The 26,676-nt window shown below is 42.0% G+C and overlaps 2 protein-coding genes across 5 annotated transcripts; both read left to right on the top strand.

The window, feature by feature from the left end:
- Nucleotides 1-376: 376 nt before the first annotated feature.
- Nucleotides 377-20,210, top strand: LOC111852279 (integrin alpha-6-like). 2 transcript variants are annotated; one of them, XM_023827989.2, is made up of 26 exons: nt 378-739; nt 7,641-7,768; nt 8,242-8,321; nt 8,422-8,671; nt 8,967-9,098; nt 9,570-9,783; nt 9,911-10,104; nt 10,189-10,283; nt 10,403-10,530; nt 10,668-10,757; nt 10,895-10,956; nt 11,074-11,243; nt 11,345-11,488; nt 11,675-11,790; nt 11,929-12,085; nt 12,169-12,252; nt 12,354-12,433; nt 13,989-14,066; nt 14,173-14,275; nt 14,415-14,591; nt 14,768-14,863; nt 14,950-15,060; nt 15,596-15,694; nt 16,256-16,381; nt 16,664-16,778; nt 18,433-18,573. In XM_023827989.2, exons 1-25 carry the CDS (start codon nt 558-560, stop codon nt 16,748-16,750), a joined length of 3,183 nt encoding a protein of 1,060 aa, XP_023683757.1. In that variant the 5' UTR covers nt 378-557; the 3' UTR covers nt 16,751-16,778; nt 18,433-18,573. The 2 variants fall into 2 exon arrangements, with proteins under 2 accessions (XP_023683756.1, XP_023683757.1); XM_023827988.2 differs by lacking the exon at nt 16,664-16,778 and having other exon boundaries at nt 377-739; nt 18,433-20,210.
- A 710-nt stretch (nt 20,211-20,920) lies between these two features.
- LOC111852280 (pyruvate dehydrogenase (acetyl-transferring) kinase isozyme 1, mitochondrial-like) lies at nt 20,921-26,177 on the top strand. 3 transcript variants are annotated; one of them, XM_023827992.2, is made up of 13 exons: nt 20,921-20,939; nt 21,067-21,157; nt 21,401-21,570; nt 21,668-21,809; nt 22,117-22,188; nt 22,281-22,465; nt 23,648-23,743; nt 24,094-24,171; nt 24,380-24,456; nt 24,772-24,870; nt 24,952-25,062; nt 25,647-25,760; nt 25,882-26,177. In XM_023827992.2, the coding sequence occupies exons 3-13, from the start codon at nt 21,462-21,464 to the stop codon at nt 26,008-26,010; spliced, it is 1,212 nt and encodes a 403-aa protein (XP_023683760.2). In that variant the 5' UTR covers nt 20,921-20,939; nt 21,067-21,157; nt 21,401-21,461; the 3' UTR covers nt 26,011-26,177. The 3 variants fall into 3 exon arrangements, with proteins under 3 accessions (XP_023683760.2, XP_023683759.2, XP_023683758.2); XM_023827991.2 differs by lacking the exon at nt 20,921-20,939 and having other exon boundaries at nt 20,948-21,157; XM_023827990.2 differs by lacking the exon at nt 20,921-20,939 and having other exon boundaries at nt 20,948-21,570.
- The last annotated feature ends 499 nt before the right edge of the window (nt 26,178-26,676 follow it).

Below are 26,676 nucleotides of genomic sequence, written 5' to 3'. Positions count from 1 at the left end.
TCATCGTGCAGGACAATGGAATCACTGTGATATGTAAGCTGTGTGAAATCTCGATCAAAATATCCGTATATTTGGACCTAAAACCTGACAATAATCAATAATCATTGATGGTCCCTCTTGAAATTATTTTATTAGTTACAGACAGGACCATAACTCGGGTATAAGCTTTTAATTCAGACGTTAATATCTAGCAAGTCTCGCATTCATACTTTTGCCATTTCCAAACTTGAACACAAGTTTAATTGAGCTTTGTTGCAAAACAGGAGATTTATTTGCCCTGGGGCCCTAATCTCTGAATTGCATAAATTTGAAACTAGTCATAGCGGACGGAAGCGAAAAGGCGAGCGGATAAAGGTACGGCCAAGTGTTATAAAGCTGTTAGGTTGCTGGTGACGTGCAGTAGCCGCACTTAGCAGAGTTGGGGCGTGGTGCGAGCGCAAGGTTCCTGCTTTAAAACTTAAACCCATCGAAGAACAACGGCACTATTCACTTTCTGACCGGAGTGCACATAGTCGGGAAACTGGACTTACTTGAGTGTGAATTAAGCCTTCAGCGCAATGGCGTGTTTTAAGCGCTGTCTTTGTGTCTTTCTCACCCTCCCGGGGGTACTGCAATGGACCGGGGTCTCAGGGTTCAACCTTGATACCGAGAATGCCTTCAAAAAAGTCGGTGAACCTGACAGCCTCTTTGGATTTTCTCTTGCCATGCATAGGCAACTAAAGCCCTCCGATAAAAGAATGTAAGTCTGTTACTTTTTTTTTATCGTAGACGAATCACAGGAGATCTTAACGGTCGCTGCGTGTTTTCTACGACCTGCAGCTAATGTCAGGCTGTTATTTACGGTCGGGCTATTATTTAGGTTGTTGTTAGTTAGGGTAACAGGTTGTTAGTGAATTCCCTTCAAAGAACATGAAGTAGGCTAGTTTTTATGTTTTTAAACACCTGTCGTTTCTTTCGAAAACAAGCAATTGCAATTTTTGGAGATTCTTTTCTGTTTTGTTTCTAGTGCAAATGAATCATTTAAAAGTTGTGCATTATTATTATTATTATTATTATTATTATTATTATTATTATTATTATTATTATTATTATTATTGGATTCGATAGTTGTACGCTTGGGTGCTTGATTGACGTAAGGGTTCCATTTCAACATGATGCACCCCAACTCCTGCAGACCACGTTGGCCGATACCCCAGGTGCTCTTATTTGGAAATTCCGACCCCGGACAAAACGGAGGCGAATCGGCGGTGCGGCTTTCGGCTGGATCTCCAACAGGCATTCTAATTAGGCGTGAAACTTGTCTGCTGGAGAATGGTGCGGTGGCGCGTGAAGTGGTCTTGCACTTTAATGCGAGTGATACTTGCATTTGTAGTACAAGCTTCCACGGTCCCTTTATATAGAAGGGACCGTGAAACAAGTGGGTCAGAACTGATTTAATATGGTTTTAATCTAAATATTTATTATTTTTATTCTATAGATTTTGTCGGGGGGTGGGGGGATGGTTCACTCTTGAATGATACCTGAGAGTCAGGGTGGGCACTTTTCAGGTAGACGTGAGCAACCCAGACACTCTCACTGTTTCAGTGGTGTAGCTCTGGACTGCCTGGGGACGTAATCTAAAGCTGTCCGTCCACTTTGCTCTCAAGTTGTCACTGATTCGTCAAAAGGGATTTCAGTGGTTGGGAGCCCACACAGCCACACAAGCCATTAACGTTTACGTTTAGAATCCTAGTTAAGCTGTCTTTTTCATGTAAACTTGTGTCGGTATTTCCTTGTCAATGAACTGTTGAGAAGTTTAGGAATTGTATATACATACGTATATAAACACTTTATAAACGTCATAAGATGCACGGTACTATTAGATACTTGCATTTTCGAAAACTGGGACTTCAGGCAGGTTTAGTGTGTGTGGGCAAACATGGAGGCAGTCAAATTGTACCTGTGCAGCTGGATACGGTTTAGAGACTGCGGAGTGGAGCCTTGATGCATGACTGATGATGTATCTCAACAACTGAGGGAAACCATGGCAGCAATTGAAAGCTGGAATGTGCTTGAATCAGAATGGAAGGTTTTCTTTTAAATCAGGTGGCTTGTGCAGTTTTATTGGAGGGGGGGGGGGGCAGGATATTCTGTTGCAGAAGCTTCTTAAAATACCTCCAAGTCCTTGATATCAGCACATCCCTCTACTTTCTTTATGGTTATTGTTTAAAAATGACTTTGAATTTAAAGCATATACCAGATGTCTACAGGCTTTGTAGAACCTTCAATTGCATCTCTGTAAATTAATTTTGGAAAGGGACATCTTCTCATGTTGAGGGAGAGGCGTCGCCCCCCTGAACTCTGACTCATGCAATCAGGCTCAGTTCAGGCACGTCCGGCCGACTCGTGGAAAATTCTTGCCCGCGAGGAGTGTTTTTCACGCATCCAGGAGTAGAGGAGAGGGCTCGCGGGCGGCGTGACGAAGCCTGTCAAGGCAGGAGGGAGGCAGCGTCGAGGTGTGGATGTTCAGCGGGGGCCAGAATCGTCAGCGTGTTGTAGGTCGAGGGTCCACTCCGGAGCTCCTATGAGATCGGCCTTGTAGGCAGGGCGACATTCATGTAACCGGGTCTTCTGAGTGCTCTAGCATTCTTGCTGATGGGTATGAATGAAATTAGAGTGTCATCAGCTAAAGGCTGTTAAACCTTTTAAATGTGGTGCAAGTTGCTACTGGGACACCTGAGTTCAGGGGGGCCACTAGAGATTTTGGGCCCCATGAAAGAATATTATACTGGGCCCCCAACCCAGACCAATCCGATTATGTTCTAAGTTTTTTAGGCCCCCTGTCAATCAGGGGAGTAGGCAGTGGGAGGGATTATTTCGGCAAATAGGGATGTGCGGATACCTGTCCAAGCTGGCTCACTCTCCCAGAACCGACACCTACTAACGTTTGATTACATTTCCAGTTTCTTAACTCCTTCTGTCCTCTTCTGCTCTGCTTTGCTCTGGATCAGTAGGTCTTTGACCGATTTTTAGGAACTAAAGTTTAAAGGATTCGGAGAGAAAGATGATTTAAAGAATGTGATGCATGTCTCTTTTATACTATCATCTGTTACAGTATTTTCATAGTTTGCGTGACTGAATACATAATATTTTTTTCTGGCTACGGTAGTGAGATGGCAAAAATGCATCTGTAGCTGGGAAAAACAGAGCGCATAAACTAATTAGATCTGACTGCTCCCACGTTGGCGCTGGGATGGCTTGGTGTTCATGACTGTTTTGTTCTCATGTCAGGGTACTGGAGCACAGTGCAGTCCCAGTGCCAATGGAGATTGAGGAATGGAGGTCGCCTCTGTATTTTACTGCAAACCATAACACAGCCTCTTGGCGAAATGGTTTGGAATTCGCCGGAGTTTTCCTTTGAATCTCTCACTCTTCCTGGCAGGTCTATCCATCAAAGTTGAGGAACTTACAGAAATAGACCCTTACATGTTTCACAAAAGGTGTAAACCAGAAAACCTATTTTAATCTGAGACATCTCAAAACATAATAAGCTTCCAAACATAATACAGTTAGTAATCTCTCCCTAGGTTAGTACACAGCTGGCAAGCAATAACAATGGCTTTGAAAAACAAGCTTTTAACCCTAGTTAACCTTAAAATGACCTGAGTAGTGAAGGGAGGTATGACGGGAGGCTTTGCAGCACAGGGCCTCCATAAGAACGTGCTGCTGTACATTAAACCAGGGCAGAGCATTCAGACCCGCTCAGTGTCTCCAGGAACTCAAGTTCACTCAGCTGAAGGTGAATATGGAGGAGGCCTCAAAGTTAAATACAATGTTTGCTTTCTTTACAAGAAAAAACCATTCCTAATTGTTCGTCCTTCCAGAGGACTACATCCAGGGCAGAGGCTAATTTTCCTTGTGGGTTGCTGATGATCTTTGGTCTACTTTCCTTCCTTCCTTGCATTCATATAGTTTCCTGCATAACACAGTTACAGTTAAGACTGCACATCTTCACAGAAAAAGCCTTGACATACTTGCCGAAACAGTGACCGGTGCAGCATGCTTGTGTTATCTGGTAATCTTTATTTGAAGGAACTTCAAGGCAGAAGGGAAGGGGCAAGACCTGACATGTGCTGGACCATCTGCGTGGGGGTTATATGATACAGCATGAGTTCTTGCCACTGATTTGAAGTCATTCTGGAATACATGCATCTTAATAAACACAAGCATAAAGACAGGGATCCAGCATTGCTGGTGCTTGGACCCCTAATGATTTGGGCCAGCTAGTTTGTTTTCCAGTTTAGAAGTCTTCACGTCACACAGATTGTTTTTAAGACACAGTGGGCCTCATCACGATGGCTGTGAAACCGGTCCGACGAGCCAAAGTGATCGTAGCAGAAGGTGTTCCACGTTTCGCTGGTGTCAGGTCTCAGTTAGGGTAGCCTGATACCCTCAGAGTCAAAGTCCTACTCCGCAAGTGCACATCTGCGAGGGTATGGCTCACATCTGGAGGCTGAGAGCTGAGCCAGCGCCCACATGGGCCATAATTTACCGCAAACACGGTAATGGAAACCATGCGTCTGTAGCACCCAGGAACCCGACCTGTACAAGGGACACTAACTACTGTGAGGAGGAACTGTTTGGGTTGCCGACTGGTGCTGTGGCTGATTAGTCTTTGCTTACGGTTAGTGAATAAAAGCAAATATGCCCCTCCAATTATGGGTCTGTGCTACAAACATTTTGGCATTGTTTAGTGTTGCATTGTATGTGGAAATGGAGGTCATTACTGGTGGTTCACAAAGCCTAAGAATGACATTGTATCATGCAGAGAATGATTGTGACGGCTTGGCACATGGAATGCATAGTGAATGGATCACCCTTATTATATGCTGTGGAAATAACTCCAGCCGAATGTCTATTACTTCTGGATGAAGTCTGTTAGTTCATTGTTAATATTTTTTGTTAATTTGAAGTGATTAAGCAAGCCAGCGCTTACAATATTTTTTTTTCTAAGAATAATCTGTTTGGTTGTTAGCCATGTGGTCACAAAATTGCCCCTCCGAGTCATTCATTGGTTTTCTCATGAGGTTGAATGAATTGTTCCCCAAGCAGCCAGTAAAGTGAATTGAGGTATTCCATGGTTGACCATGATTCACCAAATTAACCATGATTAAAAATGACAATGGAGCAGAATTGGTAAATGAAGCTGTGGGAGCCTTTGTTTTTAAGATTCTCATTTCAGTTTACACACAAACATAATCATAATGACATAAATATCGGACTAAGAAGATAATTAATGTTCAGATGGAAATTAAATTATCACCACTTTTATATTCCCTCTGGCTAAAAGACCCTCTTTGCTAGTTTTAGCTTTGTCCACCGTGAGGAGTCGAAGACATAGTGAATAGGCCTTTTCTTGAAGAAGCTCTTATAAGGAAATCATTCATATGTTCAGTTGCAGGGCTTCCTATCTGTTTCCTTATGCACAGTGACAGCCTGTGTTATCTCTGCTTGGCATATTACTGTTGTTGTTACAATCTATATGTGCTCACGCAAAGTCATCTGTAAGGAAATATTAATAGCAGTAATAATTATGTCTAACATATCAAAGTCTTGTTTTTCTCTTGATTATCATTAAAACCATCGAATAAGCCAGAAGAATTCCTGCCAAAGCACAGCCTTTAGATCCTACTTGCACTGTAAAGTATTTCCTAAGAAAGGATGTTAAACTCCTCCACAGCCCGAACCCAAATCATAATTTAATTTGATAAAATTGATCAAAATTTTGGAAGGTGTACTGTTGTAAAAGAGCTCATTTTACAATTTAAAAAGACATATGTGATATGTAAGCATAAATGGCCTGAAATAATACAGTATAGATGCATGAGTATTGGAGCTTGTGAATGACGTCTGCTGCTGCTTCTCGCTGTCGACGCCCAGAGTGGAACGTATGATCCGTGGAGGGTTAGGCTGCACTGCTCCAACAAGGACTTCTCTGTTGGATTCATTTGTACCCCTTAACCCAGTGGAAACTCTATGTAATTATCTCAGTGGTCACTACAGGCATTTGTAGTTTTTTTCCTGTTGAATATTTGCTGTCTTGTTTTGATTCTGGACTGTAAATAGTTGGTGAGGGGGCACCGTGTCGTGTTTTCATTTCTTGCCAGCATTGCCAGTCTTCTGCATGGACACGGCCTCCTGAAGTATTCCAGAGCTGCTGCTGCCTTTTGTATGAATGTTATTTTGCCCAGTGGCTGTGAAGAGATTTTGTTTGTAAAGGAGTATTTCCAGAGTATTCCTGAAATATCTTGAATGCCGCTCAATACATAGGCAATAAGGCTAGCATTCAATCACATCTCTTAAAATTATGCTTTAAATAATCATTTCCAGAAGGGGTGTGAAAATCTCCTTATATATTTAAAATTCAAAGATTCTGTAGTTTGAGAGAGAGAAAAGTATTTATGATTGTCTCACTAAAAACATAATGGTTACATTTAATTTTTAACAATGTATCTAATTGAAAAATCCACCAATGGAGTATCTGTGAAGGAGCAACGGTGCACAGGCCTTTTTCTGATAGGATAGACGATTCCTCTGGATTTACGGCCGTCATCACCACGGCGCACTTTACCTGGCTGTCCGCGGACGTCGGCAGTGCACATGGGCTGCCAGCGCAGGACTTGGCGGGTTAAAGTCCATCAGGGCGCAGTGACGGAAGGCACACCTTGTGATAACAGCGCCAAGCCACCAAGCAACGTGGGCAATTTCATGTACAAAATTGTTGGCACTTTTTCTCCCAGGATTTCGACAGTATGTGAAGTTTTTTAATTTAACTTTGGATGGCATAAAACAATGAATAATTTATTATTAGGTTATTACTCGGATCTCTTCTGGTGACGGTGACAGGGAATGTGAAGCTTATGCCCAAGAAGCCAAGGGCACAAAACGCTTGGCAGTCTATTGAAGGGTGCACACACACTCATGCACACACACACCTATATGTACATTTATATGTATAGTTCCATATGTGGGATCTCTTTCACCTTTGAATTTCCACTTTGAACCTTCTGAACTGATAATTGAAGATTTACTGCTAGAAATGTCCCGTTTTGTTCTCTGCAGTCTGCTTCCCATGTGTCCAGCAGTAGCCCCTCACTGGGGTTGCGGCCGTCTTGGTTGCCTGATCATGTTCTCTGGGGCTCCGTGTCCCAGTGAATTGCGCCACACGGCTACTGGGCTGCAGTGGCCGGCTGTGGAAATAGTGCCCTTTTCATCACTGTGCACAAAGAGAGCTTTTGTGGGAAAATATGTGAAGTGCTTGCATGGTGCATTATCACTCAGACACCCAATTTAAACACATAAAAGAGGCTCAGTATAAAATAATTAAGAAACTCTGTGATACCAGTTCAAAGCAAGATCGATTATTACAGATTTTTTTTCATGAAATGATGAAATCTCACATGTAAAAATGCTATCTGTAAAGGTACTGAATTTTTACATTACATCTGGGGTAAATTATGAACCGGTTAACAAATGCTCTTAAATTGACTTACTGTTAATATGCACAGCATGCTGCTGAGGTCCAGCCACAGACAAGCGCTGCTTCTGTCTCATGTTCCCACTCATTTGAGTTAATAATCATCCATCATTCCCATTTTCAGGCTGCTGATTGGGGCCCCTCGTGCCAAGGCGCTGAACAGCAGAGAGGTCAATATCACGGGAGGACTGTATAGCTGTGAGGTCACTCCTCAGGCCAATGACTGCAAGCGGGTCATTTTCGACAATGATTGTAAGTGCTGCTCTCTGGCGTCTCTGAGCTCCCGAATCACGTGTCCGCCATTCTAGACTGCAGTAGCTTCCTTTTCCTACAAGACGATGTGTTGGAAGCGTAAAGTTGACATAATGCACATAGGACATTGTTTCTTTGTATAAGCTGTGTTTGTATTTCATTGTTTCTCTTTATGATGTTTGTTTCTCATTGTTTATCTTCATGTTGTGTTTGTGTTTTATTGTATCTCTTCATGTTGTATTTGAGGTTTTGCTGTTTCTCGTCATGCTGTTTGTTTCTCCTTGCTGAGTTTGTATTTCATTGTTTTTCTTTATGTTGTGCTTGTTTCATTGTTTCTCTTCTTCTTGTGTTTGTCTCCCGTTGTTACGCTTCATGCTGTATTCACAGTGTGATCATGACTGTTTGTTTTCCTTGTAATATATGTTTTGTGTTCCTGCCTCATGTTCTTTCTTCTCCCTTCATGATTAATTCAGATAACCCTGCAGTGGAGGGAAAGGAGAACCAGTGGATGGGGGTGGTAGTGCAGAGTCAGGGACCGGGGGGAAAGATCTTGGTAAGTCACTGCTTGCAGGTTGTAGAGACTCACACGGCTTCTGGCGTCTGGGCAGGACAGTCACTGACACCGTATCGGCACCCATGCCATCGCATTGCAGACCTGTGCCCATCGCTACCAAAGACGGCAGTCTCGCGAGTCCTGGGACGTCACAGGCCGCTGCTACGTCTTAAGCCAAGACCTAACCGTCAACCCCAAAGCCGACGAGGATGGTGGCAGCTGGAAGTTCTGTGATGGCCGTCCTCGGACCCATGAGATGTTTGGGTACTGTCAACAGGGTCTGTCTGCCACCTTCACAAAAGACTACCACTACCTGGTTTTTGGAGCACCTGGGGCCTACAATTGGAAAGGTACGATACTGAGGGACTGCCAGCAATATGACGAAAACCGAAAATACTTGGAAGTCAAAAAACAATGTTAAATGATGGAGTTCTCATTCATATTGCCTTCTTTTAATGAGCCACTTTTGATGGTCTGAATTGAATCGTTTTAGCAGTAGTTTCATGAGCAATTAAGTGATTTTAATGGACAGTTTTACTTTGTGCCTTATGCATGTTCTAGTGCGATTCCCCAGTTCATATTTTTGCATTCTCTTCTCTTGAGCTCCCTCATTTTCGCTAACATCCTTGCTCTGACCCCCTACAGGAATTGTCCGGGCGGAGCAGAGGAACAGCACTCTGGTGGAAATGAACATTTATGAAGATGGGCCTTACGAAGTTGGCGATGAGGACACCTTTAACCCTTCACTGGTGCCCGTGCCTCCCAACAGTTATTTAGGTATGCTTTGACCCTAAAAACACATAAACCAAAAATACACTTGTAATATATACTAAAGTGCTATATTAAATACTGTATATGAAAAGTTAGTCACCTTTTTGCGTTAACACTTCCATGAACTCTGTTTATCTCTGATATTTTTCTGATATTTATTTTTAGTCCAGATTTGCTTAAATTGGTTTTGTAGTGTAATTTGACAGCTACCTGTATATAGAGATGTAATCTTGTAATTTACATTATTCCCAGATACTACAGATCCTTCCAAAACTTCCATTCACATTCAAGTCTGCAGGACTTAAGCTTTTTTGATGTGTAATAGCTTTACATTATTATTGTCTCGCACATGCATAGTGCAGCTCTTATTATTTTGCCTTTTAACGTGACAGAATGGTCTACAGTATATTATGTAAAGAAAGCCCAATGCACTCCTGTTACTGCTTTAGATCTAGGAAAATGTCCTTTGCGTGACAGGATTTTCTTTGGACTCCGGCCACAACATTACCAAAAAGGGCCATCTGACTATCGTGGCTGGAGCACCAAGAGCCCACCACAGTGGGGCTGTGGTCTTGCTGAAGAAGTCCGAACAGTCTGTGAAGATGCTTTCGGAAGAGGTCATTCTTGAGGGACAGGGATTGGCATCCTCCTTTGGCTATGACGTAGCCGTCCTCGATCTTAATGGAGATACGTATGTGGAACTTTGATGTTTTACTATTGTGTTTGAAGAGTTACTGATTTACATGTTTTATACCTGACATTAATCAACCATTGCATATTAGTATATGTTACGATTTATTTTAAAATTTATTTCCTAGGTGGCAAGATATCGTAGTTGGGGCACCTCAGTATTTTGTTAAAGATGGAGAGATTGGTGGAGCAGTTTACGTGTACATCAACCGAGCGGGTAACTGGAACCAAGTCAAGCCCATTCTTCTGACGGGGCCCAAAGACTCGATGTTCGGCCTCGCAGTTGAAAACATTGGGGACCTCAATCAGGACTCCTACGGAGGTAGAGTAAAACGCTAGGATGCCATGGCAACAAAGAAACCCGGTGCTACTAGAGCCTTCTCTCAGAATGTGTTTGTCTCTGCAGACTTTGCAGTGGGAGCCCCTTACGAGATGAACGGTGCAGGAAGGGTGTACATCTACCACGGCTCGGCCAACGGTATCAACACTAGGCCAGCACAGGTCGGTGCCATCCCTCTTTCTCATGTGCTCCAGCTTTCGGGGGGCAGTTCCAGTTGTGTAAAATTCCGGAATTGAATAATTGTTGAAAAGTGCCCATATGTTGTTTTTTTTTTCTTTAGATTCTTCAAACGAATGATAAGAATATCAAATTATTTGGATACTCTCTTGCTGGAAACATGGACTTGGATAGTAATTCCTATCCTGACATTGCTGTTGGATCTCTGTCAGATGCAGTGTTTGTTTACAGGTAATGTGCTGAAAAATACATCCAGCCATCCATGCATTGTCCAGTACAGGACCATTGGGGGCATTATTTCCTAAATGGCGTAATGGCTTGTATTTATTTATGGTGTGACGTAGATGTTTGTTTCATTTCTGTTCCAGGGCAAAGCCAATCATAAACATCGAAAAGAGTGTCAAGACGTCACCAACTTTAATCGACCTGCAGAACAGAAACTGTGGTAACAGTATATGGTAGGATGTAAATATGTATAATTTTTATAATCTATTACTGTAAATAACTGACTTTAAACATATGAAATGGAATCAAAGGAATTTTCTTAAAGGGCCAACAGTCATTTGTGTTTGATGTTTGTCTCTTTTGTTTGTAGCATGACAGTTGAAGCCTGCTTCAAGTATACAGCACAGCCAAAGTCCTACAACCCCAAACTGAGTAGGTGGCTCTAATAATGTTCAAGTGCGCTGAGCTTTCTTGACATTGGCTAGGTGGGATGGTTGCATGGACCTGTTGGTTGGCACTGAATATGTTTTTTTTCTTTTTTATTTCCAGCTATTGGGTACTTGTTTGAGGCTGAGTCAGAGAGGAGGAAGCTTAACCTGCCATCTAGAGTCACGTTCATGACTAAGTCGAACACGGACTCGGATTTCCAATCGAGTGGAACCCTGGAGCTGCCTGGGCAGGATATAGCGGAGTGTGTCAAGGTCCAACTCAAGTTGAAGGTGATGCTCCTTTTCCTGGCCCTTTGCTTAGCTTGGCCACGTGCTCTTTTCATCACGTAGCAGCAATAGGCAGGAGCGCTAATGAGTCAGTGTTTTTTTAGGACAACTTCGAGGACAAGCTGAGGAGCATTCCCATCGACGTATCCGTGTCCATCAAGAGTTCCAAACGCAGGAGGAGGGACACCATCCTGCCAACACTGCTTCCAATACTCAACGCCAATGAGCCCAGCAAGTCCGTCTCCCAGGTATCCATGGCAACCGTCTACAGCATTCCTAGTGAGTCTCTCACAGCACCTGGAGCTCAATGATTAGATCCTCACTGCATTCATAATCTGTCTCATTTCGAACCTCATTTGTGTGTCCTTTAAACACCAACAAAGTATATAATTGTTATGGTTTCTCAACAAAGTGAAACTGCTTTCACTTTTCAGATAAAATTTTTGAAGGAAGGGTGTGGACCTGACAACATTTGTCAGAGCAACCTAGAAATGAAGTACAAGTTTGTCTACAAAGAACCCAACCAAGATGTTTTTCGTGACATGCCAACGTAAGTGGTAGTCTCTGTCCACAATTTTGTCAAGGTTGAAATGTCTCCCTCTGTTGCATCCCTCTGATTCAGACTGTTATCACAACCGAAGTCTGTGAGAGTAGGAGATGTCAGTGAGCTGGTTTGTTTGGCTTTCAGAAAGGACGGCGTACCTGAGTTGTTGCTCAGTGACCAGAAAGACGTTGCTCTAGAAATCAATGTGCAAAATAAGAATGGGGATGACGCCTATGAAACTAAACTGCAGGCTGTGATACCCAACTATCTGTCCTACTCCAAGAGCTTAATAAAGATGGAGGTGAGTCTACTCCACTAGCATTAGCCTTCATGCTCCAGGCCTTGTTAGGCTCCTCTACACCCATTCTTCTTGTGTCTCTGCAGGAGCAACAAGCTTTCTGTAATGCCAATAAGAATGGCTCGAAGGTAGAATGCATTCTCGGGAATCCGTTCAAGAAGAATTCAGAAGTAAGTGCCGGAATTTGGTTGCTGCTGGTCCGTATTTCCTGAGTCTATGTGTCTTCATCGATGTAGCCTGAGAAACCTCATATGATAACTTTTGTTGGCAGGTTACAATATACTTCATACTGAATACGGCTGGTGTGACTTTAGACACCAATGACATAGAAGTTGATCTCAAGCTTGAAACGTAAGTGCTGTTAAAATACTGTCTTTCCTGACAACACACCAACTTAATATGCAGCTCAGTATATCATAATTAAGTTGACTTTTACAGTTTCTCGATTGCTTTGACACATTTCATGAAACATACTTAACATTCTCAAGACTGCAAGAGCATTTCTCAAAACAATTTATGCATACAGCTCAACACTATGGTTTAGCTGCAAAAGCCTGTAACTTAGGTGGGAATTAGCGGGAGAACATTTTAAAATGGATTTGAGAAAGCACTTCTTTACACAGCATGTCATTAGAGTATGGAATAGTCTCCCTGTTAGTGTAGTGCAAGCTGAAACCCTGGGTCCCTTTAAATCCGAGCTAGATAAGATTTTAACAACTCTGAGCTAATAGTTAAGTTCTCTCCAAACGAGCTTGATTGGCCGAATGGCCTCCTCTCATTGTAAATTTCTTATGTTCTTATATAAAACAATTAAATCATGTCTGAAAAGCAAATCATTCCACCAATGAATTAGTCAGCAAATCATTCCACCAAAATGAAAAGTACAATCTGCATTGTTTTAACCATGAGAGTCAAAATTCTTAGATATTTTGTCAGTATGTCAGTGTAATTATGCTCCTGAGCTCCACATTGCTGAATGATAGTTCCCACTTTCTCATTGTCACTGACTGATCATTCGTCTTTAACAATCTAATACTTATTCATGTCAAAACACCTGTTTCAACTTTGTTAAGCTCCATATTACAGTATGTAACGTTCACTGTTGAAAGAAAGCACTTGCTGCATTTTTTAGATCTCAAGACACAGTATAATAGCAAACAAAAATGTCACATAGCGCAGTATAACACAAAAACAGCAAAACAGCAAATCAAGAACAACAAAATGATGTACTGTGGGAACCAAAAACACAACAATGCTTTATCATTGCAGTTTATGGAATATATTTTGAAATAATTTTGAAACCTCGGTTAACTGATGATCACATGCATATATTGTTTTGGGTGCAAAATTATTACAATAGGAAACTGCATAATCTATTTTGACCAACAAAACGAAAGCAACTGAAAATTGTGCCAAATGATGACAATTGTACAAAACCATTTGCACATATGTACTAAAACATTTGGAAAATTTTTGAGAAGCAATGAGAAATGATGTTCTGCTATGCAGAAGTGACATTATGGTGTGGGGATTACATTTGTTGTTTAGCAAATGTTTATTGTCATTTGAGAAACGCTCCTAAGCAATCGAGAAAAACTGTAAACACTGGTCAAAGTCAGAGGTGGATAGTTCAGATCCAGAAAGCAAAATTCCAGACCAAGATTTTGTTTCTGGTTGAAACAAAATCTTGGCCTGGATTTTTACTTTCTGGACCAAAACTATCAACTTCTGGTCAACTTCTGGTCGATCCACATTTCAATCCTGTGATAGACTGGTATCCAATCCTAGATGTTCCTTTGTGTCCTGGGTATCCTGGTATAGGCTCCAGGTTCTCTCTGACCCTGCACTGGATAAACTGTTGAATGGAAGGATGGATAATCCGTGTCTCCTACTTGTTTTCTCTCAGGACGAGTGAGCAGGCAAATCTAACGACCGTGAAAGCAAAGGCGAAGGTGGTCATTGAACTTCTCTTGTCAGTCTCGGGGTGAGTGCATTTTCTGGGCGTCGGCCATCTTCGGATACTACAAAGCAGGCAGAATCGTAGATTTTTATATACCAGTATTTTGCTCAATTTCTCTGATCTCCACCAGACTAGCCAAGCCGTCACAAGTCTATTTTGGAGGGGAGGTGAAAGGAGAAAGCTACATGGCAACAGAGGATGACATTGGCAGCTTGATTGAATATCAGTTCAGGGTAATCATTTCCTTGACTTTAGGTAGACGGGCACTTGGGTTCTGTCATCCGCAGCGTCCACATTCTGGTAACCCTCAGAGAAACAGCTACACCAAAGAGTGTTGCTTTAATTTTCACACTTTTTCACTCCTTTGGCTAGATCATGAACCTGGGCAGACCGCTGAAGTCCTTTGGCACAGCCTACCTGAACTTCCAGTGGCCAAAAGAGACCGCAGAAGGAAAATGGATCCTGTACCTGATGAAAATAAACACTGATAGGCAGGAAAAAATCATCTGCAGTCCCCATTCTGAAATCAATCCTCTGAAATACATTAAGGTAACCTTTCTTGAATGGCATGACAGCCAATAATTATTGTAATTATTATATGAATATTTAAGGATATTTCAGTGTAAGGATGTCATTTAAAAATTATAAAATATAACTGATATTTTGACATAAAATTTGTGTGTTTTTCCTGAAAAATACAACATTATAAGTCAACATGCTTTCAGGAATCCTCTAAATCAAGAAGCAAACGTGCGGCTGAAGAAGAACAATCAGAAAGCAGATTCTCCCCTTTCAAAGCGAAAAGGAAATACGAAATTCTGGTAATTGTGTTATATGGGTGTTATTGTGCGCCTTTGTAGTTAATATGAGCTGAAATGCAGACACTGACAATGGCGTTCTGTTGCAGATGTGCGGCAAAGGGGTGACCTGTGTGGAGATCCGGTGCCCCCTGCAGGACTTAGACAGTAATGCAGTCATTGTCATGCGGTCCCGGCTTTGGAACAGCACTTTCCTTGAGGTTAGTCCTTAAGGAGTTTCTCGCCAGATAAAGTTTTATTTTTCTTGCGTCAAATATATATAAATATGGTAAGTATGTGAGTGTGCACATGTATGTGCCCTGTACCACACGGAGGACCATATCCAGGGGGTGCCCCCCTCGCGCCCTAATCCACATGGGCATCACCCACTGCCACCCCCATCCCTGCTGAGTATAAGCGGTTGGAAATGGATGGACGATGTGTTTTTGTAGTTTGCATGTGCTCCCCATGTTTGTTCTGGGTTTTTTTTGTCCCCCCCCCAGTCCTGCCATGCTGTTTTAGGGGGTTTGATGTCTTTAAATCATTCGTAACCTGTGCTTGTGTGTAAATGTGCTTACTCCGCGATGCGCTGCACCATGGCTACACCCGGTGCTTCCTGGGATAGGCTCCATACCCGTGGCAGCCGTGCATGGGAAAGAACCTAATGGAAAATGGATGGGTTAACTGTGGATCCCTGTGGATCACTTTCTTTCTGATGCCAAAAGCAGTGTGTTTCTACCGTTCGCCTCTGAACAGGAATTCTCCGACCTGAACTATCTTGACATCATCGTGAAAGCCTCTCTCCAGCTCGATGTGTCCAAACAGAACACTCTTCTCCCAAACGCTGAGACACAGGTGAGCTGCTGCCGGTCACATGTCAGTGTCCTGTCATCCCATTGGTCTCTAACCTCCGTCACTTTAAGATAAACGCCCTTGGTAATTTCCAGCTTCCCCAGCCTTACTTTGTGCATCGCTTTACATTCTAGTCATCAAGGCTCATCCTTAATGTACTGTAATATCTTGAAAGTGATTAGTTGTCATTGTTAACACACCACACCACACAATAATGAAATTTTTCCTCTGCTTTTAATCAACATTTCACATTGTGACATAGCAGGGGGCAGCTAATTCAGCACTCAGGGAGCAGCACTTGGGGGCCATACGTTACTCAGGGTACCTCAGTGGTCGGGGATTCAAACCAGCAATCTTTGGGCTACCAGTGCGCTTCCCTAATCATTGGGCCGTTCATTTTCTATTCCCTTTTCCCTTTGACAGGGGAGAGTCTGCTTTCTGATTTTCCTTCTTTAGTCACACGTTTTCTTCTTGATTTAGAGGATTCCAGAAAGTTACCGTTAGTAAAAACTGGTCATCTTCAGGATCAGAAGAGCATCAGTTCTTGTGCTTCTGCTTTTGCAGGTGAAAGTCACTGTCTTCCCAGAGAAGAAGGTGGCCAGGTACAGTGGAGTACCTTGGTGGGTCATCCTGGTGGCCATTTTGGCTGGAATCCTGATACTCTCTCTGCTGGTGTTTCTGCTCTGGAAGGTAAACAACCGCAGAGTCAGCCTTGTGTGCTCGGAGCCTCTGTACTCTTCTATTCATTTCCCCCAGACTGCAGCCACAATGGGAGACACAGCAACCTGAACTTCCTACTTAGTTCCTTAGCACTGACATGATATGAAGTGTCTTCAACTCAAACTGAACTGTCCTGTGCATCGCCGGATTTCTTTTTGAAACAGTACCCTTGTCAATTGTTGGTGTTCCCAGAAGTCTTGAATGCATACACTGGCCTGACCTAACAATTAATAATCTTTTTTTCCCTTGTAGTGTGGCTTCTTCAAGAAAGCCAAAAAAGACCAGTATCACAAGGCTGAATTCAATGTTTCCAAAGAAAGGCTCACGGCCGATGCATAGGGCCTACCATGCCCCCGTGGATGTCTCTGTGGGTATTTTAGAGTCGGCATGGCATATACAGCATAATGCTGAATCAAGCAGCGTCCCAGACACTACAGTTGATGCCTAAAGTTCTGCTTAGACATAGTGTCCAGGCAGAAAGTGTGGGAAATGATTTAAGACTGGCTGGTCAGAACATCCCTCCCTGTAGTCTTTACTCTAGAAAGTGTTCTGATACAAGTGGCTTGGTCGGTCTGCAAGCACATTTTGTCAACAACAGGCAGATGACATTAGTGGTCGGAATGTTGTTGATAATTAGTATACGTGACTAGCAGCCATGTGGATATATACTCTACATTGGCAAAATAATGTAACAAGCTTTTAGCTTGACTGCATAGGTGATGTTAGATCAGGTCCGTTAGCTAGTTGACCATAGGAAATACGACTCAAATTTTTGCTGAAAATGCACAGGTTTGCTGAACCATTATTTCAGTAAAATGCTAGTTATAGTTTATACATAAAAACAGGTATTTGTAGTTCTTTAGGTATTTGTAGTTCTGTGGGCTAATGCATTTAAAATACTCGATTTAGGATAGTATTTAAAGTCGCAGACCACCAGGCTGACCTTACACAGCCATTTGGCAAAGAGCACATACTTTATGTCAAATGGCATCTAGTCATGGGGCCCTGATTGAATAATAAGTTGGTGACAGTGAGTGGTTGTATGGGCTTGGTCCATATAGCTTACATGGGTGTCAATAGTGTTATTTTTATGTATTGCACTGATATGAACAGCACTAATCAATCTGGTCATCTGGCCATAAGCTGAATAGCTAAAGTTGTTAAATGGGTCTTTAATAGAGAAGGGCTCATTGGCCCGCACCTTGCCGTAACTGACAGGATGAAAAAGGAAGTTATGCATATTATGGAAAAAGGACTGGCTTCAACAACTGTGTGCCTTAAGTAGAAAATTCTTCTCCACTTCTGTAAATTCTCACTAGAGGATTCAGTGCAGCAAGTGCAATACATAAGAATAAGGGTGAATCTCAATAACAAGAACGTGAAGATCACACTTGTGGTCTTGGCAAAAGCAGTCTTGCGAATTTGCCTGGCAAGAACAAACCTGGAACGCAAGGAATCATGGGATTGGTCTCGTTCGGCGAGGATGCAGCCGATGTATCCTTGATATTTGGGGCGGAGCAAGACCAACATCCAGGGATTTTTACCTTCCTCTGTACTTCTGTTCTTGACTGTGGTTTTCGGCAATGGAAGACCACAGTCTTCGGCAATGGAAGATGATGTAAAACGGGTATACAAGAACACAAGTACGGTCAAGCACGCATATTGAGATTCACCCTAGCTTCGTACACAGATGTTTCTGGCTTGCTTCTCGTTATTTCGGTCCTGACAGCTTCCACACTTTGGTTGACGGTGTTGTCTCTGCAGTTTCCATCTGCTTCCTGTCAATGATCCTGGAGGTTCTTTTGGGTTTCTAGGTCTCTGCTTTACCAGTCTGGCACCTTGTGTATTTTCCATGGAGGGATTTTCTTTCCCCATGGGACAATGATCTTGGGCAAATACCAGAGGGCCGCTTTCCTGTAATTCTTCACTGACTTACTTTTTTTTCTCCCTCGTAATGGATTTTACTGGTGAAATGCCAACATTTCCTCATTTGAAATGATCTTTTACTGTTCTTTTCCCAGTGTGGATTTTTTAAGCGTTCCAGGTACATCGACATTCCGAAATATTCAGCGGTACGGATAAAAAGAACAGAACAAAGCCCTGGAACCCCAGAGAAAAAACAATGGATGACTACGTGGAAAGAGAATGAGAGTTACTCTTAAGCCGATTGGACCATGGAAAAGTTCTCTCGTTTCTAATTGGCTCCAGTTACTGGAGCCAGAGACTCAGTCACAGCCAGCCAGGGGCTGTTTTGCACCACCAAAGTATTTGACTGTATATATTGAGACATCTCCGATTTACTATAGACAAACCCACAATACTTCCAGAGGTCAATTTCAGAGGACTCAACACTTGCACAATAACAATGACTGTAAAAGAAAGTAAAGATTTAGGTCTATTTTTTTGTATAACAATTCAAAATATTGTCACTAAAGTGTACACTAGGATTTCTGTCTTTCAGTGCGTTTTGGTAAAGCTTTTCAGTCGTCAGTTTTTAAATGTATGGGATGAATGATTTGTAGGATTTGTATATATTTAAATATTTTTGGAGAATGTGTATTTATTTTCTCAGACTTCATTCTGTGGATGTTCCTAAGACCAAAGAAACTTGTGTTTTATCTTCTGAGGACTTTCAGGAAGACAAAGAAAATAGGTTTCAATAGACATGTCTGCTGGGTTGTTGCTGACCAAGATTTAATGTCAGATATAAAAACTAGTCTGAATGGATGTAAATATTTCCTTGAGTAATTTTTCTGGGATGCACTAATATAGTGCATAAAAACATTTTTAATAGTTATTTTTATCTGTTATTGGTGTGGGGTGGCACAGTGGTTCAGTGGCTAGTAATGCAGTCTCACACCTCCAAGGATGTGGTTGATTGCCCAACAGTTTGTGTAGTTTGCAGGTTCTCCCCATGTTCATGCAGTTAGCTGAATTGGCATCTGATCTACCTGTAGGGTGTGTGAGTGTAAGCCCTGTGATGGACTGCCATTCTGTCCAGGGAATCTCCTGTCTTGTGTCTATTACTTGGATAGATGTTACATTTCGGTTTCAGTTGGAGGAAATTCATTCCTTAAAACAGACATTTTTAAATGTATTATGTTTGCATATTTAGATATTCACACTGCTTACAGAGGAATTCTGCTCTACCGCTGTAGCTCTCATCTCTGGGTACGATGTTTACAACATGGAACCAATTTGCATGTATAAAGCTGCTTGTTATTATTTTTTTAATCAATTTTTAAAGGCTTTTAAGCAAAAAAATAATAATTTTACTTTGGGTTATTATTTGAGCAAACAGCTTTCAGCATAGATCACCTACAAAATGCTCCCAGAGTATAAAAAAAAGCTGACACCTTGCATAGATCCAGAAAAGAGCAAACAGCCAGCAAACAGTTACATCACTTTTTTATTCATCTTTAATATTTTTACACTCTTTGGAAGTAACTAGTTATGCAATATCGATGTTAACTTACTGTGTTTATTAACTCTCATCTGGTTGGACTGATATCCTTAGTCTGAGTGCAATTTGAAAGGCTACAACAATCGAAACATTGATATATTTTCTGATGGAGGACACATGAAAGGGAAAGAAAGTCACATAGTACAGCTTCACAAAAGCCCCACATTGTCACGAATGTCACAAAAACATAGTTACACCTGTCAAGCCATTTGTTTGTTTAATTGTTCGAATGTATGAAGGGCTGCCACTGATGCATGTAATGGACACATTTCCTACAGAACCTCTTGAGAACAGCTGTGGATTTTTAAAAGAAACTTAATAAAGGAACAAAATGCTTGTTGGCTTTATTTTTATTCTGTTTATCTGGGGCTTAGTCCCAATATTAGTCAGAAAATTATCCCAATGATTTATTTTATTTTGCCAAACATAATTTGCTACAAGAAAACATTTTGAATTATTGATATACCTATACATATAAAGACATATTTAAATCAAGAAAACACAAAATCAAAGGCAATGTGATTGAGGAGAAGTTCAAGTCAGACACAAAAGGACATCCTGAATCCAATATATTTCACTTGAATAGCAATAATAAAATAAAAACTAGTTCCATTTAGGGAAACTACTGATTTTTATAGGGGAGGGGTGAATGTAACAAAGAAAATCTTAAATTGATAAAATGCACTTTAATTAAATAATGCATTCCTCCATAAATCACAGCTGAATCACATGATGTCTATAACAAACTTAAATGATTTATTAATGAACTGCGTTTAAACTGAGCCGAACTAAATTCTACTTGATGGCATTGGCATGTATGCTTGAAAAATTTACCAATCATTTAAGTATTTTACACATCTCCGCAGAATTTATCTATCGACACATTCAAATGCACTTTATGCATTTCAGTATTTTTTTATTACTTGGATACTCTTCATAGCGGCGATTTCTGAAAATCATACGAAATTTATTGCAGGTTATTGCAAAATAAATCAAGCAAGTGGTCAGCAGATGGCGTAGTAAGAACAAAAACTCATGACACTGCTGGTTCAAACTGGTGCGAAGGTACTGTCCTGCAATATTCACCTGTGTAAATGCATAGAAACCGTTAAGTCCGTCGGACAGATTTTATACTTGCATTTACTCGCCCTGAGACTCTCATAGCCATATATCTGACGCCTTTGCACCGCAGGATCGGGCACAAGGTGACAGTGTTCAGGTGTCTGGCGTTTGCGTACCGGATATTCAGTCTCCTCCCTATCCACGCACTTCCATTAACAAAGGTGGGCCTAAGTGTAAGAAACTAAAATACGGTGGTTTTAGATCTTCAGATGACCGATTTGTCTCTGTTGACAAACGTATTTCTTACAATGACGTTACATCCACTGCCCAGTAACTGAGCTATTGAGTGCGGACATTAACGCGGCATTTTAGTTAAAGTAAATGCGCCAGCTGTTTGGGTCTCCTCTAGCTAACTAACGTGATGCAGACTTAAAGGATCGCTTTGTGGATCGCCTGCTTGGTAGATGATCTCCATGGACCAGCTGGCTAAACCACTCAGCTGAACTTTGGACGGAGCGCGTCGCCATGCGGCTCTTACGGTCCCTGCTGAGCAGCTGCTCCCTTGGGAAGCATATCGATTACTACTCCAGGTTTTCCCCGTCGCCGTTGTCTATGAAGCAGTTTTTAGATTTCGGTGAGTTTCTACCTGATGCTATTTGGTACGTTTGATTACATAAAGGCTAAATGACTTTAATAAAGTGGGCCGTACGTCCCGCTTTTCACTTTTGCAGGCTCGGAAAATGCCTGCGAGAGGACTTCGTTTGTATTCCTGAGACAGGAACTGCCTGTCAGACTCGCAAACATCATGAAGGAAATAAACTTACTGCCAGACAATTTATTAAAGACACCATCTGTTCGTTTGGTCCAGAGCTGGTAAGTTTGCTAACAGCTTTACTCTAGTCCTAACCACAGGCGTAAATTATAGGGTGGGTGTGGTGTTGGTAGTAATCAAAACCACCAAATACTACCACCCCTGGACCCCCTTAAATGGGTGGCGACCTCAGCACCCCCGAATGCTCCACCCAAAGTTATGCCCTGGATCCTAACCCTACCGATCCACACCTGGTTTTAGAAGTGGATTTCTGGACGTTAAAATTATTTTCTTACTGGTTGAATGCAGCGGCCTTTCCAGTCTCCATAAACAGAGAGCATTGCTTGCTAATGAACACTGTTTGTTTAGGTATATGCGAAGTTTTGACGAGATCCTCGACTTTAAGGACAAAAATGCCGATGATGACAGAGTCATTTATGAGTAAGTAGGTGGCTGCTGCACTGGTCTATTTTCGTGCACAGATGGGTATCGTTTCAGCATCTATTTTTCATGCATGTGCCTTTGTTGCCAAGTTTCACGGACGCGGTGATAAAGATCCGGAACCGGCATAACGACGTGGTCCCTACCATGGCCCAGGGAGTAGTGGAGTACAAAGAGCTACACGGCATCGACCCGGTCACCAGCCAGAACGTGCAGTACTTCCTGGATCGTTTCTATATGAGCCGTATATCCATTCGGATGCTTCTGAACCAGCACAGTGAGTTTCGAACATTTTGCAAACTTAATACTAAACTAGGGTGACCAGACAATCCATGTCAGGGAGGACACTTTGAGCTACTTCGGGTTTTACAAACTACTTTCTAATTGAAAGGCTCCTGTGCTCCGCTAAATAGTTTAGGTCTTCTTGTGCTTTGACTGGTTTGTTTCCTTGACTGAAAGACTCATCCAGCTGTTTCACATCAGCATTAGTGACACATGCATGATTATAGGAGACTGACCAATCAGCACACAGCAAGAGCTGAGTGCTCAAGTGAAATCCAGGTCCGCTTAATTGAAATGGTAATTTACAATTCCTGTCCTAGCTCAGAGTGTCCTCCCTGACATGGATTATCTGGTCACCCTATACTAAACGCTATTACCAAATGGCCATATTTAAAAGGCAGGCCAGAAAAACAGCCCCTAGTATTGTAAAATTATATATGCCTTTTTCTAAAACTTCATTTGGATCGACATTCAGAAAATCAGTTTATATAGCTGTCATACACACAAATCATGCAGCACATCATAGATTTATTGAATTTTTAGAAGTTAGTTCCACGTGATACTGCAACACAGCACATGCTCCTTCTCTGAGGTAAGTGAAGTAGCCAAGTTGAGGGAGTTCCTCTTTTTAGTAGGACACCGAAATGTTTTAGAGGGGGAGTTGAGCACATTGTCTCAGGCTTTTGGTCAGAGAGCAATGGAAAGGCTTTGATCCTGGCCAAACCTGCTCTGTATCTCAATGCCTACAGCCACCCCATACTTGAAGTTGTCTTTACTGTGAGTTGTAAACATTGTTTTATATAGTTCTGTGAAAGTCATGTCTTGTACCCCTTCTTGTTGTCCTGTTATAGCACTGTGCTACCAAATTATGGGGGGGGGGGGTGGCTCAGGTGATGACACTGTGCCTGTCATCGGGAGGTCATCAGTTCGAATCCCATGGTTGGCTGAGTGGTCCCTTCATTGGGCCCCTGAGCAAGACCGTTGACCTCCAATTGCTGCAGAGACTGTATGATCCTGCTTTCAGTTCTGTGTTGCCATGAATTAAAAACGGCTGCCAAATAAATTTGCTAAAAAAAGGAATCTGCAATCTTGCGATCATTTGATTACATATTGTATGTGGCAGTTAATGTCAAGATGAAGAGCTTTGATTCATTCTAGAGTGTCTCCCCCTCCACAGCTCTGCTCTTTGGTGGGACGGTCAGGGCCAACCCAGCTCACCCGAAACAGATAGGAAGCATTGATCCGCACTGTCGGGTCACAGAGGTGGTGCAAGGTGAGTTTTCCATCGCCCCTGATGACTATCGCTGTGTCACCAGAGGATTATAACAATCAGTTTTCACCCATCATAGAAAGAGTTATGTGTCTCTTCTGTTTTTAGTAGTCAAGAGTTTATACACAGGGGGTTTTATATTGGCAACTGTAAAGTGGTTCATGAAGTCATTACGGCTACCAAGTAATTCACATTAAACTCCATCACAGATGCATTTTAGCAGGATTAATGGCTGTAATGCAAGTCTCACAGTGGCTGATGCCAGTTTGCTTCCATACACAGGGATGTGAAAATTGTAAATCCGAAATTCCCTCCCTTTAAAAGACCTTTAAATTCACGCCCACGTCTTTCAGATGCCTATGAAAGTGCCAAGCGCCTCTGCGATCTTTATTATATGAACTCGCCGGAGCTGATGCTGGAAGAATGCAATGGTAAGTAAAAATGGATTATTGGTCCAGTTGTGGTATTGGGTGTCTTGCTGTTATAAATGGTCAGTGCTATAGCTTTGTGAATTTTGTAACGTAAATGGTCTTTCATCACGATGACCTAGTTGGAAGGTGGATGGTTTCTGACGGAATAGCGATGAGAACCGAAAAAGGTCCCGTGGGTAATAAATGCATGTCTGCCTGATATCTGCAGCCAAAGAAAAAGGAAGACCTGTAACGGTGGTGTATGTTCCCTCCCACCTGTACCATATGATATTTGAGCTTTTTAAGGTAGGTTCTAGTGTTGCGTGTTATTATTCTCCTTATAAACATATCAGTCTGCTTTAGGATTATTGTTGTTAATGTAAACTGAAAGAAAATATGAAAATAAATTACAACTAAACAAAAAGTATTAATATTGCTTCAAAAAATGAACAAAATAAAAATACCGTTACTGTTTTTAGTACTATTTAGCTAAAGTAATGACTTATTAATTATACCCCTGGAAATCAAATGACTTAAAATGAAAAACACGCACACTACTGTATATACACACAAGCATGCCAGTGTTTGTGTGGTGTAACTTTGATTATTATGCTTCTTCAGAATGCCATGAGGGCCACCATGGAGCTGTACGGCGATGCCCTGAATTATCCCCCAATCCACGTCAAGGTGGCACTTGGCAGTGAAGATCTCACTATAAAGGTATTTTTTCCAGTGGGGTGGTTAATAGGGGTGCACCTATGTCAGACTCTGAGTTTGGAAATGAAGAGAGTTTCCTGATAGGTCAAGGACCGTGGAGGGGGCGTGGCCTTAAGGAAGATTGACAGGCTGTTCACCTACACCTATTCCACAGCCCCCCTACCCCACACGGACACTGCCCGGGGAGCCCCACTGGTACGCTCTTATGAACCTGACCTATATCTCAACCACACCCAATACATAGATGCTCCACGTTACGATGGTTCGACTTACGATATTTTCGACGGTGCGCTAGGAATGCACGTTCAGTAGTCATCAAACTGAATTTTGAACTTCTCCCAGGCTGGCGATATGCCGTACGATACTTTCTACTGATGCCGGGCGATGGCAGCATCCATCCAGCCACAATTCTAGCGACCACCAGTGTAACCATGTCATATAGTGTTTGACGATGTGTCATACATTTTTTTATTTTTTAAACCTTTTCTGTGTTAAAATTTTTCCCCAGCCCATTATGTCTTAAATGCCTAGGTGTTTCTCCTGTTTCTGGTGAGAAAAGGAAAGCAATTACTTTGGAGATGAAGCTTAAGATAATTGCCTAGCATGAAGGCGACAATTATTTGTTTTTTACTTACTTAGTGACAGTATTTATCCATATTTGACTTGCGATTGGGTCAATGGAACAGAATAGTCAATAAGCATCTGTACTTACATACACACACGTGCACACTATCCATTTTATATTATAAGGGTAATGTAATTGCTAATTTTGTTTGCAGGCTGGCTATGGCTATGGCCTTCCCATCTCTCGCTTGTACGCCAGGTACTTCCAGGGAGACCTGAAGCTGTATTCTCTGGAAGGATATGGGACAGATGCTGTCGTGTACATCCGGGTAAATGGTCAAATTTACATATCACCACCAAAATGTTTAGTGCGCTTTTTGTGGTTTTTGACCAGTGGTTCCAGATACTGTCCCAATTTATTTCCTCTTCCTGCCCATCTGTTCTGTACAGGCGCTGTCCACAGAGTCGATAGAGAGGCTTCCTGTGTACAACAAATCTGCCTGGAGACACTACAACACAACACATGACAATGATGATTGGTGCACGCCCAAGACGGAGCCCAAGGGCGTCACATTCTAGATTGGGGTCCACTTCTGAGACTGGCTGTGGCGAGTAGGACAGTGAATTTGCCTGCTGGAGGTCATTAATGTGTGGAAAATTTACAGCATTTACCCTTTAAATCCTCAGGGTTTTTTTGTTCTTGGAATTAAAATAGGTTGTAGTCACACAATTGAAATGATGGATTGACTATTCTGTTAAGCTCTCGTCAGATGGGCTTCAAAAAGCTGGCTTAAACTACTTTTATAAATGTGTAGTTTTATGCTATGTGGTTTTTCTTTAATGTTTATGAAACTGTATATTAACAGATAATGGTAATTTTTCTGCCTGGTGAGCCGTTTCCAGTCAAACCATTGTTCTCCCTGTTAAGAGGTGGGATGGAAGCTTCGAGAATTAGCAGAGGACTTTCAGCAGAACTTGCAAAAGAAGTATGACTTCGTACAATCTGTGTGTTACAAAGGGTATAGGCTGCTGTACAACTGGCACTACTTCTGAAAAGCTGGTGTTACTGTAAAATGCTGATTTTTCTTGACATGTTGCATACTGGCTACTGAAGGTGAAGGTGGGATGGGCCGATGCCCATCCTGTCACTGCGCCCTTAACAGTATTTATTTCCCCTCATTTAAAAATCAGGTGCATGGAGGAACATGGAAACATCAGTTACCTGTAGCTCAAAAGACAAGCAGT

This window comes from Paramormyrops kingsleyae, chromosome 16 (genome assembly GCF_048594095.1).
Source record: "Paramormyrops kingsleyae isolate MSU_618 chromosome 16, PKINGS_0.4, whole genome shotgun sequence".
Classification (NCBI taxonomy): Eukaryota; Metazoa; Chordata; class Actinopteri; order Osteoglossiformes; family Mormyridae; genus Paramormyrops; species Paramormyrops kingsleyae.
This window is presented reverse-complemented; position numbering and strand designations above follow the sequence as displayed.